This window comes from Petaurus breviceps, unplaced genomic scaffold (genome assembly GCF_028583685.1).
Source record: "Petaurus breviceps papuanus isolate PSGF00001 unplaced genomic scaffold, PetGlider_PUasm1.0 90702, whole genome shotgun sequence".
NCBI classification, from domain to species: Eukaryota; Metazoa; Chordata; class Mammalia; order Diprotodontia; family Petauridae; genus Petaurus; species Petaurus breviceps.
The window spans coordinates 7,548,162-7,562,127 of NW_027187317.1; the positions used below are offsets into that span (position 1 = coordinate 7,548,162).

Consider the following 13,966-nt stretch of genomic DNA (forward strand, 5'->3'; position numbering starts at 1 on the left):
CTGAGGTCCTTTAAAACTGCAATTCTATGATTCTGTACATAGTAACTTTGGGGAAAAGTTAGGGTTAAAAGGGTAACAAGTTTGGCAAAAACTCAGGGTTAAAAACTGGATACAAAAACCATCACTATTACTGCTCTTGCATTTTAGAAAACTCATGAAAAATACAGGCAGTATAGACAACAAAAAAAGAGTTCATGTTCTTATTTGCTATATTAAGGACTAATGTCTGGGTCATGTATCATAGATTATGGAGTCTAGATAGCAGGTACCTTAGAGGTCCTGTGGTCCAAACTACTCATTTCACCAATAAGAAAACTGGGACCCAAGAAAGTTAAATGACTTGCCTAAAGTCACACGTATAATAATCATCAGAAGTGGAGTTTCAACTACATAGCCAGTGTTCTTTTCATTATACCAGACTGGCACCTCAAAATAAGTTTTCAAAAGCTGATCTTCACCCATAGAAGATAATATTTTGATAGTAGGAAATACAGTTTGTCCCCCAAGTTTTAGAGCAGTTTGAAGTTTTAATAGCTTAAATTACATCAGTACTTTTAGGGCACCCTATATTTTCATTATTGGGTATGTTTTGGCAAGAACCATTATATTATATCATGAATTGTAAAAAATTTTGTCTATTGAAATTGCAGATGACACCAGCATTTGGCAAATCTGATTATGCCAAAAGGTTTCCAAAATGATGAGCTTGTTGAGAACTAAAAAAAGTTAAATTCTTCTCTCACCTTTTCTTGCAGTTTTTTTTAAATAATTGACTAAAAGCCTAACACCAGCCCCCTCACCCCCCCCCCAAATTCTTCTCTGTGAAAGTTGGGAGCTATAAGAACAAAATGATATGTTTTCCTTAAATACACACACACACACACACACATACACACCAACCTGAATTTTGGTAATAACATTAGTTGAGATAATCCCAGTGTTCTGCTTGTCTTTTGTGTTAGATATGAGCTTCTGAGACGTAAAATCCAGCAACCACTTGCATCAAATCCCCCTGAAGATTTAAATCTGTGGCGCACTATTTACTCAGGAACTCAGCGGTTTTACGAAGATAAGGGTCTTAGCAGGTGAGATTACACAAACTATAAAAACCAACGCTGGCATTTTGTTTAGGGTGTATTCAATAGTTCAGAGTGTTCTTTGTGTCTCTGTTGTGTGATCAGATTATCAGTTATGTAATAAAAACATGTTCTGTTCTCATCCACAGCATTAATCATTGTACTGCAACAGTCAGAAGGGTAATTGTTCGTCACTCTGAACTGCACATTTAAAAACATTAAAAATGTTTTGCAGCTAGCCTTTGGATGATGTCAGTATCTTCTCTTGCAGCCAGATACTCTCTACAGAGATGCATTATTCAAGAGGGAACTTTGACAGTGTTACAGCACAGGGTGGGTTGGAGAAATACTTCAGTAGCAGCAATAACAATCATAGCAGCAGTAATCAAAATACTCCCTTTTGTGTAAAGCATTTTGCAAAACAGTTATCATGTTCTGTTTTGTTTGATTCTTATGGTAATTGTAACAAAATGATTTCCATTTTACAGATGAAGATGAAGAACCAGAGAAGTTTGGTAATATAAAAACCATCTGGGGAGGCTAGGTGGCACAGTGAATAGAGCACTGGCCTTGGAGTCAGGAGGACCTGAGTTCAAATGTGGCCTCAGCCACTTAACTCTTACTAGCCGTGTGACCTTGGGGAAGTCACTTAATCCCAATTGCCCTTCCTTGCCCCCTCCAAAGAAAATCATCTGTTTGGCGTTTAAAATTCCTCACAACCTAGGTATTTCCCACCTTTCCAATCTTCTTGCAAAAAAAACTTCTCCCCAATATCTGTTTTAACAGGCTCTGTGTTGGTGAATTATTCCAGTTGTGCCCTACTCTTTATAACCCCATTTGGGGTTTTCTTGGCAGATATACTTGAGTAGCTTGCCATTTTCTTGTTCAGCTCATTTTATAGGTGAGGAACAGAAGCAAATAGGGTTAAGTAAATTTCCCAGGGTCACACAGCTAGTAAGTAAATCTGAGGCCAGATTTGAACTCATGAAGATGAGTCTTCCTAATTCCAAGCCCAGTGCTCTATCCACTGTGCCACCTCGTTCCCATAGTGGCTAGGTACCCTATTCTTGAAATATCCTCCCTAGTCACCTCCACCTTAACTTCTGCATTTCTTCAAATACAGTTCAAATTCCACATTCAGGAAGAGACCTTCCTTAGTCTACAGCCCCCCTTACACACAGCATACCCCTTTTCCTGCTTTTGCCTTTCCTCTGAGATTACCTTCCATTTCCACTCTATGTATCTTGTAAATTCGTAGTTAATTAAACGTTATCTTCCTCATTATATTAGCTTCTTGAGACAAAGAACTCTTTTTTTCACCTTTTCTTTGTATTCCCAGTGCTTTTCACCAGGCCTGGCCTGTATTATGTGTTTAATAAATGCTTGTTGACTGACTTATGGATCCTCACAGTAATCTCCATTAAATGATTTATACTTACTTTATAAATAAAGTTAGAGAATCAGAAAGGCTTGGTAACTTGGCCACAGTTAGTCAGCAGTGGGAGCAGATGTCAGATTCATATCTTCTGGCCAGCATTCTACTCTTCTTTCCATTTTATATCACACTTACCCTCAAGGAATCATATTCATTCCTTTTGAAAAATGCATTTTGAGTCATTTATTACATTTTCCAGGGAAGCATGTATTACAATGGAAAGTATTCTCTTCTGGGAGTTTGATACTTAACATACCAAAATATTAAACATTTTATAAGTGTCTTAACAGCCATTTAACCTTTACCTTGGCTTTTTATTGCCTGATCAAATCCATTGAGGTTCAGGCTAGGGCTTGGGCTCATTCTCCTGCCAATGATCATCTCCTCTAAAAAGCACTGTGGTAGTTGTATGGAGTACCTCCTACTGTTTAGCTAGCATTGAGAAAAGTAGGATTTCCCAAATAAACAAGATAGCCACAGAAGTTCATCTTTCAAGTTGGCAGTTTCATCAGCTAAACTCATGGAAAGAAACAGAAAAGGCAGGCTGGAGACTGAGGATTAAATCTGGCCTAAACATGAGTTGTTCCAGTTGCCTTATGCAAATAGCTATGACAGGTGTAGAGGAGTTGGGAAGAAGTCCAAGATAAAGACTTCCTGAATTCCCATGAATTCTATAGACAGAAAGAGCAAGTGCTTAAGGTCAGATTCACTCTTTTTTAAAGATCTGCTGGCATTTTTCATAAATCACTCTATGAGGTGGAGAAGGTACCTAGGCTGTCTATGTTCTTTAGTGAGGGGCCAAAATCCCTGTGTCATGCCCTACAGGGCCAAACAAAGTATGCTCAACAGTGGGATGTATGCTACTCCTTTTATATGACACTGGAAAGGTATGGATAGCCCCTAATTTCAGAAACACTTGGATGTTAAGCCAAGAAATTTTTATAATTTAATTTTTCTTGATTATATGTAAAAACAATTTTTACATTAATTTTTTAAAATGAGTTCCAAATTCTCTCCCTTCTCCCTTCCCCTACCCCTTCATTGTGAAGGCAAGCAATTTGCTACAGATTCTTTATGTGCAGTCAGGCAAAATGTATTTCCATATTAGCCATGTTGCAAAAGAAAACAGACCAAAAAATAAGAGAAACAAGGAAAGTTTAAAAAAATGTGCTGTGATCTGCATTCATATTCCATCAATTCTTTCTCTGGAAGTGGATAGCATTTTTCATCATAAATCCTTCAGAATTGTCATTATATTGCTGAGAATAACTAAGTCATTCTGAATTTATTGTTGTAAAATATTGCTTTTACTATCTATAATGTTGTCCTGGTTCTGCTCACTTCACTATGTATTAATTCATATAAATCTTCCCAGGTTTTTCCTGAAACTACCCTGATAATTATTTCTTATAGCACAACTGTATTTCATCATAATCATATACCACAACTTGTTTAGCCATTCCTCAGTTGATGGTCCTCTCTTCAATTACCAGTTGTTGCTACCATAAAAAGAACTGCCATAAATATCTTTGCACATATAGATTCTTTTCCTTTGATCTCTTTGAGATACAGACTAGTAGTAGTACTACTGGGTCAAAAGGTAAATGCAGTTTTATGGTCCTTTTGGGCATACTTCCAAATTGCTCTCTACAATGGTTGGATCAGTTCACAAATCCACCAACTGTGCATTAGTGTCCCAATTTTCCCACATCCCCTACATTATTTGTCAATTTCCTTTTCTGTCATATTATCCAATCTGATAGGTACGAGGTGGTACTTCAGAGTTGTTTTGTCTTTCTCTCATCAGTAGTGATTTGGAGTAATGATTTTTCATATGACTATGGATAGCTTTGATTTTCACCCCAAAACTGCCTATTCATATCTTTGACTGTTTTTCAATTGGGGAATGATTTGTATTCTTATAAATTTACTCAATTCTTTATACATTTGAGAAATGAGGCCTTTATCAGAGAAACTTGTTATAAAAAATTCCTCCTGTTTTCGGCTTTCCTTCTGATCTTGGTTGCATTGGTTTTGTTTGTGTAAAACCTTTATAACTTAATGTAATCAAAATTATCCATTTTATATTCTATAATAGATTGAAGTGACATGTTATTTGTAGGGTATAATTCTCCGTTGGTCAATGTAAGCAAATTTTCCTACATCTAAGAAATACATAGACAGAGCTATCCTGGGACTTCTTAGAAAAGTTGAGGTGGTGGTGCTGCCTGCTGAGAGCCAACAGCTATTTAATTGAACTGAGATAATAGTGAAGAAAGAGGAATGGGAATAATGGCTGTTCAGTGATCCTAGGATTTTAGAGCTAGAGGGGCTTTAGAGATCATGAAACCTACCAGCCTCATTTTACAGATGAGTTCATGAAAAGAAGTTAAATTACTTGCCTAAGATCTCAAAGGTAATGAGTAACAGAACCAATACTAAAGTTAAGTTTCTGGCTCTCAGGGTTCAGTAGTATACATTACAAGATTTTAAAGAAAAAGCACTACAGAGGTCTTCCTGACTCCAAGTTCGATACTCAAACCCCTGTACCACCTAGCTGCCTCCAAGGTGTGTGATTATTTTGATGAGGTTGGAGTTGCTCTCCCAGATGGAATATAAAAGTATGGAGTTTAAATTTTCAAATGGGTATTTCTTTGAAAGCAGTAGATATATGTTGGGACCAATTTCTCTAACAGCTTGCTTTTCTTAGAATCACAGATTTAGAACTAGAAGGAACTTTGAGGACCATCTAATATAGTTCAACCCCTCAAATTTTTGATAAGGAAACTGACTCCCAGAGAGACTAAGTGGCTGCCCAAGTCACCTAGGTAGCAAATGACAGAAACTGCATTTAAAGTCAGATTCTTTGCACTCCAAATCAAGGCTTCTTCTTGCTATACAGTGTCTGTACACATAGAAGTCTGTGCACAAAGAAATGTCTATACACATGGACTAACCCAATCTATCCTTTTGAACTAATGAAATTGTGAACTTCAGAGTATTCCTGTTCAATTTTTTTCAGGTAATAATGACATATATTAGGTGGGAAAGTGAGTGGTTGCCTGAATAATCCATCAGAAACAATAGCAAAACAAAATTTTAAAACCTTCTCCTTTAGTTACATGGCTATTTTTGACAAAAGGAGATTTTCTCCTTGAATTATCTTGATAATGACCTCAAAACTCTATTTCTCTTTGTATGTGTAGACACAGCCCCAGTGTAACCATAGGTTTATGCTACCTGTCAGGTTCTAACTTTTCTCCCTTAATAACTCTGTGCAATGTGGCCAAGTTATGGTTGTTGGGGGAACCATAACTTTGGATTTCCTGACATTTTCATCACTTGGAAAATCTGGTAAACGTGCTGCTGTTGCATGGCTCTGCCCTATGTGAGTCATGAAACCCCTGTCATGAAGGGCTTGACAAGATGGCAGGAACTACCTCAATTTCAGTTATCAATCAATCTTTAGGCTTTTCAGCATTACCTACTTACTGCCTCCGTTTCTGGGTCATCAGATAGAAAAAAATATAGGATAGAGGAGGAAAAGGATAAAAGAGTACTATTTCTTTCTGGATTTCATTCACAAACTAAGGCAGAATAAAGGATAGGGAATACACTCTTATAATCTGTTGTTTCAGTGGGGGAAACACAGAGCTTACAATTTTGATAGCTTACTTGTCATTGAAGTAGCATCATGAAATGTGCCATAGTTGCTACCCTTTTCAATCATGTATAATTTTCTGAAAAAGTTTAGTTTTTAATGCCACTGGTTATTACTGTACTATATTCAAAAATGCTCTTGCAAAGAAACTTTAGTAGCATTATCTTTAAATGAAGAAAAATAAAAATAAATATTTCCTTCATTTAAAAAGTAGTACTTTTTGAAAATCAAGTCACTAACCTATCTAAACATAAATCCTAGAATGTAAAGAAAACTTAATTATTGCAACAATGAATTCTATTTAATCACAGTTTCATTATAAGAAATATATTTAAATCTTTGGAAGATAGCCTGGTTATTTGGGGCAATAGTAATGTCAATATAATTTTAGTTCCAGGTAACAAAATGGGCACTCCTTTTTAGTATCATGAAATTAGGCTACACAGCAGAAATAGTTTGCTTCATAATACATTTAAAAATGAATTGGTACCATGGAAAGTGTTTGCATGATGTTGAAGAAATAATTTATAAGGTACAATTACATATACATCTCTGGAAGATTAGCAAAAATGAAAGTTCTTCCCACCTCCTTCCCCATCTTGATTACTGATAGGATTTTTTAAAGCATCCTCCCACATTAAAAAGGGAGAATTTGTTTCAACAGAAGGGGAGATTGAGAGGGAAGGCCATATCCATTTCACAATTTCCTGATATTGATATAGGCACAGATGGTATTTTTGCTTTGCATTTATTTTCAGTGGCCTAGATCTTAACAGATAGAATTCATGTTGTAAACCATCATATTCCACTTCAGTTTTGAAGAATTTGCCTTTTAGTGGATAAGATCTTTATTTCATCATAGAAGACAACAAATTTTGATCTTCTATTTTTTTCCTGCCATAGCATTTGCTGTTTCAACACTGAAAGACCACATATCATGTAGTAATAACAAAAATGGCAACATATTAGTTTCAGATTTGATAGACTAGAAGAACAAATACAAATGCATGACAAATGCAATACCAATAGGGTAACGTAAGTTTCTACCTTAAGGGTTCCTTTCTAAAGGATCAATAGGGTAAGGAGAGAAACATTAAAGAATCTTTAAAATATAATACTCTATTACCTCTTTTTCAAAATCAGCAGTCTCAATTTTTAGGAACAGAAATTAATAAAAGAATTCAGAATACACCTATGTAATATTTCTTTTTTCATGATAGTGAATTTCATTGATGTCTTTAGTTTTTACCTCATAATAATTCCTTGATTCCTCACATACTCACAAACTCAATGAGGTTTTGCATTGTAACAAAGAAAACTGTTTAAAAAAATCAATCCACACAATGACTACCCCTGATCAGTTGATGGATGCAAGCTTCCTGCTTCTACAAATTCTTCATGTTCATCACTAAGTGATGATCATGTTCCATTAAATTTAAATATCACAATTTATTTATTTAGGCCCCAGTTGATGGTTACCTGATTTTTCTCACTTCTTTGTAACCAAAAGAACATTGCTGTAAGTATTTTGATACATCTAGTAACTCTGACTTTGATCTTCTTGGAGTATGTGTTCAATAGTGGAATTTCTGAATCAAAGACATTTTACTCACTTTCATAGCATAATTCTGAATTGTTTTCTACAGTTGTTGGACCAATTCACTGTTCTGTCAATAGTATATTAGTGTGTCTGCTTTCTTATAATTCCTCTAGCATTGTGATTTTTGCCCATTTTCTGAGTTTGAGGTAAAAATTATGATTATTTTAATTTTTGTCTCAGTGATTTGCATTAGCCACTTACAAAGTTATTGATAACTTTCAATTATTATTTGGAAAACCATTCACACGATTGTGTTAACTGCCTACATATTTTGCATATCAGACTTTGTCAGAAATATTTGAAGTAATTTTTTCTGCAGTTGATAATTTCTCTTCCTTTACTAGTTACATTTCTTATGTTTGAACAAAAGCTTTTAAAATCTTATCAAACTGAAATTATTTTCTTTTACATAATTACCTCTGTCCCTTGTTGAATTCAGAAATTTTGCTAGCTGTAGTTGTAAAAGACATTTCCTTCCATTCTCTATTTTTATTTTTTTTAATGATGTGACACTTTAAAATCAAGCAACATATCCATTTGGGGAGAGTCAGCTTGGCCTAGAAAAGAGAGGGTTTTTGGTTTTTTTTTGGGGGGGGTAAGGAAAACTGGGTTCAAGTCCTTCCTGTAATGCATAAAAATCCCATGACCACGGATAAGTCATTGGAACCTTCAAGGTCCCAGACAACTCTCTAAGACCAAGTATTAGATGGACAAGTTGCTGAACTGCATTAGAGATAGGAGTTTCTACCTTAAGGGTTCTCTTCTAAAGGATCTCTATGTACAAAAATATTGTTAGCAGATCTTATTGTTATGACAAAGTATTGGAAATCAAGAGGATTCTATTCATTGGACAATGGCTGAACAAACTGGTATATGTTTGTGATTTAATACTATTGTTCTATAAGAAGTGATGACCAGGCTGGTTTCAGAAAAACCTGGGAAGACTTATATGAAATGATGAAAGTGAAGTGAGCAAAATCAAGAGAACACTATATAAAGTAATGACAATATTGTAATGATAGTCAACAGTGAAAAATTAGCTACTCTGACCAATACAACGATCCAAGATGATTCCAAAGGACTTATGATGAAAAAAAAAATGCTATTCACTTTCAGAGAGAGAACTGGTGATAGAAATGTATTTTTTTCTCTTTACTTTTCTTGCTTTTTTCCAACATGACTAATATGGAAATATATTTTGCCTGACTTCACAACTGTGAGAGATAGTGTTTCTTGCTTTCTCAGTGAGTGGGAAAAGGGTTAAAGGGAGGGAGAGAACTTGGAACTCAAAATGTAAATATATATGTATGTGTATATACACACATATGTATGTGTATATATATACATATATATATATATATATCCTCATGGTAAAAATAAATAATTACTGTAAGAGTTGCCTTCAATAATATGACTCATAAATCACAAATTCAGATGCTACTTCCCCACATTCCAAAACATACACACATATATATATGTGTGTGTGTGTGTATATATATATACATACACAAAGACATACAAACACAAAAGGAACTTAGTGTGGTAAGTCTGACTTCTTTTTTTCTGACAAATTCCTTTCTTTTTTAACCGGAGGTTCTGTTCAAATACAGAGATTTTTTCTTCCTAGTAGTTTATGAGTTTTACTGAGCACAGAGTTACTAAGAAAAACTGTTACTAATTCTTGCTTTTCTAGTTTCTTCCATGATCTAAGTTTTTCTTTTGAAAATCAGTACTAGTTTTAATATATTTCAAAGTCTAGAAAGTTTATTTTTCCCTTAATTTAAAATTTTTATTCTTTTCTTGAGTGTCTATACCTTTTTTTCTCCAAATGATTTTTTTTAATATTTTGTCTAGTCTTATAAAATGATGCCTTCATAATCTGATATATAAAACTGTAAATTAACTTAGGTAATATCACTAGTTTTCTTATTTTAGCATGGCATGTCCATGAGCAGTAATATTCCTATAATTTCTGCTTCAACTTCTTTTTTCTGTAAAGAGTATTTTGTAGTCATATTTACGCAGCTTAAGTGTGTTTTGCTAGGTTGACCCAGAATTTATTTTGAAGTTACTTTGAATAAAATTTCTCTTTCCAATCATTTTCTACTTTTGTGTTATTATCATATAAAAATGTTTACAAGTTTTGAAGAATTATTTTTATACAACTTTATTAAAACTACTAATCATGCTAGTTTATTTGATGTTTTTTGGAGCTTTCTGAGTTAACACTAATGGTTTTGCCTTTTGTAAATAGGTATAATGTTGTGCTTTGTTGATGACTATACCTTTAATTATTTTACATTAAGTTTTCCCCTGTTACTGTCCATTTCTAAACTCATACAATAACCAGGAAAGAAGATATCCTTGCTTTATCCTGACAGCTACTGGATAAGTTTCTAATATTTTTCCATTACCAATAATCCTAGCTTTCAGTTTGGGATATGCTTTTATCTTATCTAAAGGAAATGCTTAGATGACTATGTTTTTAGAGTTCTGGGATAAATGAAGCATTTTAGATGTTTTTTTGTGTGTGTCTGTTGATATAATTATAAGCTTGCTAAGAAGTTTATATGAACATATGATAATTGTTTCCTTAATACTAAACCATACTTTTATCTCTTACATAATTCCAACTTGGTTATAGTGAATACTTTTAAATGTATTATATTAGTATTTTATCCAGAATTTTACATTAAAATTCATTAGCAATTCTGTTCCATAAATCTCTCATTCTGTTTTATTCCTCCATTCTTATGTATGAGGATTATATTTGTCTCATGAAAGGCATTTGGTATAATGTTTCTTTTTCAACTATTTAGAATAAGTTTATTAACATATATATTAATTGTTCCTTAGATGTTTGATTTTTACTTATGAATCTATCTGGACAAGATTCTCCCCTTTGTTAGTTTATTTATGCTGTATTTAATTTATCTTTCTAAGAGTGGGTTGGTTATGATATGTTTGCACATGGTCATCTATTTCCTTTAAATTCTCAGTTTTGCTGGCAAATAATTACATATAGTAATTTATAATAACCCATTATAATTTAACAATGAAATCATCCACTCTTCACCAAACCTCACTTTAAGTGTTGGAAACCTTTTATAATGCTGTTTTAGATATAGAGAAGGAACATTTTCCCAATAATTAAAGCTATCAGTAGAATTGGTTGTTTTGGGATATGATATAGTCCCCCTCACTATTTTCTTTTTTTATTTAATTGATTATTTAATTAACATTCTTTTCTTTTAAATTTTGAGTTCCAAATTCTCTTCCTCTCTCCCTCCCACCTTCTCCCAACCCAAAGAGAAACAAGCAATGTGATATCAATTATACATGTGAAATCATGCAAAACATACTTTCCTATTAGTTGTATTTCAAAAAAGCAAGATAAAGAAAGAAAAGTTTGCTTCATTTTGAACTCAGAGTTCATCAGTTCTCTCTCTGGAGGCAGACGACATTTTTTTTTTCATCATGAGCTCTTTGTAATTGTTTCACATTATTATATTGATCAGAGTATTCAAGTCTTTCACAGTTTGTCATCATTGCAGTATTGCTCTTACTATGTATGCACTGTGATCTCCTGGTTTTTCTCATTTTACTTTGCATCAGTTCATACAATTCTTACCATGTTTTACTGAAACCACCCCCTTTGTCATTTCTTATAGCACATTTGTACATGGTAATAAATCACAATCATATTCTACAGCCCCTTTAGCCATTGCACAATTAATGAGCATCCCTTCAATTTCTAAATCTTTGCCACCAAAAAAAGACATGCTATAAATGTTTTTATACATATAGGTTCTCTTCCTTTCTCTTTGTTTTCTTTGGGAGGCAGACCCAAATTGGTATTGCTGGGCCAAAGACTATATACGCAAGTTTCAGCTTATTAGTCTACCTATTTTCTTTCATCCCATCCAACATCTGTAATTTCCGATAAGTGTGAGATGGTACCTCACTGTTATTTTAATCTGCATTTCTCTAATCAATATCCACTAGAGATTTTCAAGCAAAGGGTGGATTGTGAGCCATGTAGTAGAGTGGATTCTTGTTCATTAAGTCAAATGGTCCCTATGATTCCTTTATACACTTAAATTCTGTGGTTCTGTTGAGATTCAATTAAATATCCTAAAAGGAATAAATGTTAATTATTGCAGCATTGTCAATAGAGCCATGCAAAGATCGAAAAGCCCAGTGGATTTCAGGTATAATCTCAGGCTAGGACATTATAGCAAAAAAAAAAAAAACTAAGCTCAAAGATTTCAAAATGAACTAATACCTGATTTTTTCTTAGTCTCCTTTGCTAGTACATCATCTGTATTATATTCTCTTACTGTGGTTATTCCCCAGGACTCTGTCCTGGGCACTCTTTTCATCTCTCTTTATGCTCTTCTCTTTGTAACCTCATGGATTTAATTAATTTTTTTGTGCAGATGACTCACAGATCCGTATAGCTAGTTCTTCTTTATCAATTCCATATTACCAATGGCCTACTGCACATTTCAAACTAGATATCCTAGGGATATCTCAAAATGTAAATGTACAAAATGTAATTCCCTTCCCCATCCTTCTTCCAAACATTCCCACTTCAGTTAAAGACATCATCTTTCTTCCAGTCTCCCAAGTTTATAACCTTGGTGTTATTCCCAGGTCCTCATGCATCTTCACTTCATTTCAAATAATTGCCAAATCTTGACATTTTTACCTTCACAAAGTGTCTTATATTTGACCCCTTATCTCTACTAACTTAGCTACCACCTTAGTTGAAATGGCCTCTGAATGGATCTCCTTCCTTCAAATCTATCCTCATTTGAATCTATTCTTCTTATAGCTTCCAAAGAAATTTTCATTCAACTCAATTTTTACTCTCCTACTCAACAAATCTCAATGGCTCTCTATTGCTTGTAGCAATGGTCTCAAAACAGGGTGGCTAAATTATATATAAGCTACAAGCTGCATATTAACTTAGAAATATTATCTATGCTTTATTTTTTAATTTATTTTGTTAAATATTTCCCAAACACATTTTAACCTGGTTCAGGCCAGACTCAAAAGTGCTGTAAGAGGTATATTTAATACCTCTAAATTAGAAGGTAAAATACAAATCTCTTTGCTTAGCATTTAAGGTCCTTCACAATCTAATAGTGACCTATTATTCTAGTCTTCTTTCATGTCCTCTTCAAGAAATACCATCATCCTATCAAACTGACCTTCTTTATTTTCCATACACACCATTCTGTCTCCTGTATGTATTTTTTCAATGGCTGCTCCCCCCACCCATCCCTGTGCCTGGAATGAACTCCTTCCTCAACTCTACCTCATAGCTTTCCTGTCTTCCTTTAAGTGAAACTCAGACACTATCTTCAAAAAGAAGGTTTTTCTGCTAATGTCTCCAGACAAGCTACCTTGCATTTAACTATTGTACAGTTATTTTCTTTAAATTTGACCTATTTATACATACACATACACTGGTTACCACTCCTGACAGAATATAAGCTCTTTGAGAGTGGGGACTGTTCAATTCTTTGCATTTTTATCTCTGGCACAGTGATTGACCCAAGAATGTACTTTATCAATACTTGTCAATTGATTGAGAATAAAAGACCAGAGCTTGGAAAGGTATAAGACTGGATCAAATAGTATTTCAGTGAAATGATTGGCAATATGCCTCTAGTTTTTATGTATCCCCTTTTGGCTTATATCCTTCTCAACATCAGTCAACAAACATTTATTGAGCACTTACTATGTGCCAGGCTCTATGTCTTCCAGCTTGGTATTTCTGTTTCACTATTAGGATATTGAAATTTCTGAGACTCTAGTTCCTAACTTGGCTACTTCCCTGGTTTACCCCCTTGCCTATTAGATTCTGATTTGGAACTAGACTCTCCTTGCTTAGGAAAAGTTTTCCTCTGTACTTGTAGGGGATCTGAAAGAAAGGCTCAAATAAAAATACACATAATCCCTAAAGTATTTATGCAAATAAGTTATTTTTATTATGGAACAGTTGATTTATACCATCTTGAAGGTCTAATCCAGGGGTGGGGAACCTGTAGCCTGGAGTCTACATGTGGCTTTCTTGGTCCTATAAGCAATAGAGAGCCATTGAGGTTTGTTGAGTAGGAGAGTAACATGTGTTCTTTTGACTGAGTCAAAGTTTTACAGAACAAATCCTTTTATTAAGGGGATTT

The 13,966-nt window shown here is 34.1% G+C and overlaps 1 protein-coding gene across 1 annotated transcript in view; it reads left to right on the top strand.

Annotated features, from left to right (window-relative positions):
- USH2A (usherin) overlaps window positions 1–13,966 on the top strand; it is a 1,033,591-nt gene that overhangs the window by 683,200 nt on the left and 336,425 nt on the right. Inside the window, exon 43 of the mRNA XM_069066041.1 lies at window positions 963–1,085. Within this exon, the coding sequence (XP_068922142.1) occupies window positions 963–1,085 (123 nt within the window). The remainder of the gene's footprint in view (window positions 1–962; window positions 1,086–13,966) is intronic.